Genomic DNA, 1534 nt, shown 5'->3' with positions numbered 1-1534 from the left:
TGGTGGGCGGCGGGGCCCGGGTGTGGGCCGGGGGCGGTGGGAGAGAGAGGGGGAGGGAGCCTGCTGAGGGGCTGGCCTGGGAGGCCCTGTCTGCTGGAGGGGAGGCTGTGCGAGCCCCGGGGAGGTCTGGCTGGGGGGGTTCCTCTCTCCGGGCGAAGGGGGGGCCTGGCCGCGCCACAGTGACCGGCTGTCCCGCTCTGTCCCCCGGAGGGGACCGGGTGGTCGGGAGGGCCTTCCCCCTCCGCAGGGGGAGGCGTTTTCCTGAGGTAAATATTGCTGCTTTATTTGATATTTTTTTTTCCCCTTCCCAGTGTTTTTCTTGGGAAAAAAAAAAAAAAAGAGAGAGAGAGAAGAAGTACAAACATCCAGTGCATGTTTTTCTCTACTGCACAAGCTGGTTTAGGCTTGGAGTTCACAAACATAAATAAATAAAAGCACCTGAATTCAAACTCGAAGGGGAGTGGCCTAAAATTTTTTGGCTTTTTTTAACGACATATGTAGGCTTTGAAAATGTTGCAGGTGGTGGAAGAGGTAGACATCAGGTAAACCGAAGTATAAGTTTTTTTAAAATCAAGTCTTTAAAGTTGTGTGTTGGTTCGGCTTGGTCTGAAGGCTTCACTGGAGAGTCTCACGTCGAACAGATGGAGTTGTGTCCACCTGAATCTAAGTCCTGTGTTCTACGCTGTATGACAGAATTGTTTTCTGATTCTAAATGGCCATGTTGCCCTTCAGTGAGAAAATTATGTGTTTCTGTACTCTGTTTTATGAAGGCATTTGGAGTAACTATTAGCTACTGTTTGTGTTCACCTGACCTGAGAAGCCTTTCATCATATAAGAAAAGGAGAATTAGGACCAAGGAAAACTTGTCCTTGAATTTCCAGAGCCAAGAGCTACAGCTGTATTTATCTTCTTAAGAATTGCTCTGCTTAATGAGCCTGCAAACGTTGTAAAATGTAGAATGGAGAGGAAGACAACTTGAAAAGATTAACACAAACATGCATACTGTACACAAATGTACTACAGTATACTGAGGATTCAAGAATATGCATGAATGGCATAAAGCTTCATTCTTAATGAAGAGTCACTTTTTTTTTTTCCCCTTAGAATTTGACTGACTGGAGATGTAAAACAAAATGGTTGTCTTTACCTGTCTTAATTAAATGACCATTTAAAATGTCTAGCTGACATTGAGAACAGTTTTACTGCTAGTAGTTTTCTGACTTAGTTGAATCCTAAATATGCTTTCAATCTTTTTTTAACAATGGAGTCAGTGGTGCAAATACACACATGACCCAGAGATTTTGTTATATGTTTCCTCTTTTACCACTTATACCTCTGTAGAGTTGCGTTAGAAACATGTTTCAGGTGTGTGTCAGGAGAAATTTCAAGTCTTTCATTAAGCAGGGTGGGACAGCATTAGTCAGAGGTTGAAATGTGTGTTGCACTTGTATTATTTAATGTGCTCCATTGGCTTGCAGATGGAGTACAATGCTTAGTTGTTGAATGTTTTACTAGAGGTGGTAATGGTCTTTCC

The 1534-nt window shown here is 43.5% G+C and overlaps 1 protein-coding gene across 1 annotated transcript in view; it reads left to right on the top strand.

Annotated features, from left to right (window-relative positions):
* RAB22A (RAB22A, member RAS oncogene family) overlaps nucleotides 1-1534 on the top strand; it is a 13308-nt gene that overhangs the window by 986 nt on the left and 10788 nt on the right. The window contains exon 2 of the mRNA XM_009998751.1: nucleotides 502-542. Coding sequence (XP_009997053.1) covers nucleotides 502-542 — 41 coding nt within the window. The remainder of the gene's footprint in view (nucleotides 1-501; nucleotides 543-1534) is intronic.

The sequence above is a fragment of the Chaetura pelagica genome, unplaced genomic scaffold (assembly GCF_000747805.2).
Source record: "Chaetura pelagica isolate M959 unplaced genomic scaffold, ChaPel_1.0 scaffold275, whole genome shotgun sequence".
In the NCBI taxonomy this organism is placed as follows: Eukaryota; Metazoa; Chordata; class Aves; order Apodiformes; family Apodidae; genus Chaetura; species Chaetura pelagica.
Note: the sequence above shows the minus strand (reverse complement) of the source record. Positions and strands in the feature narration are given on the sequence as shown.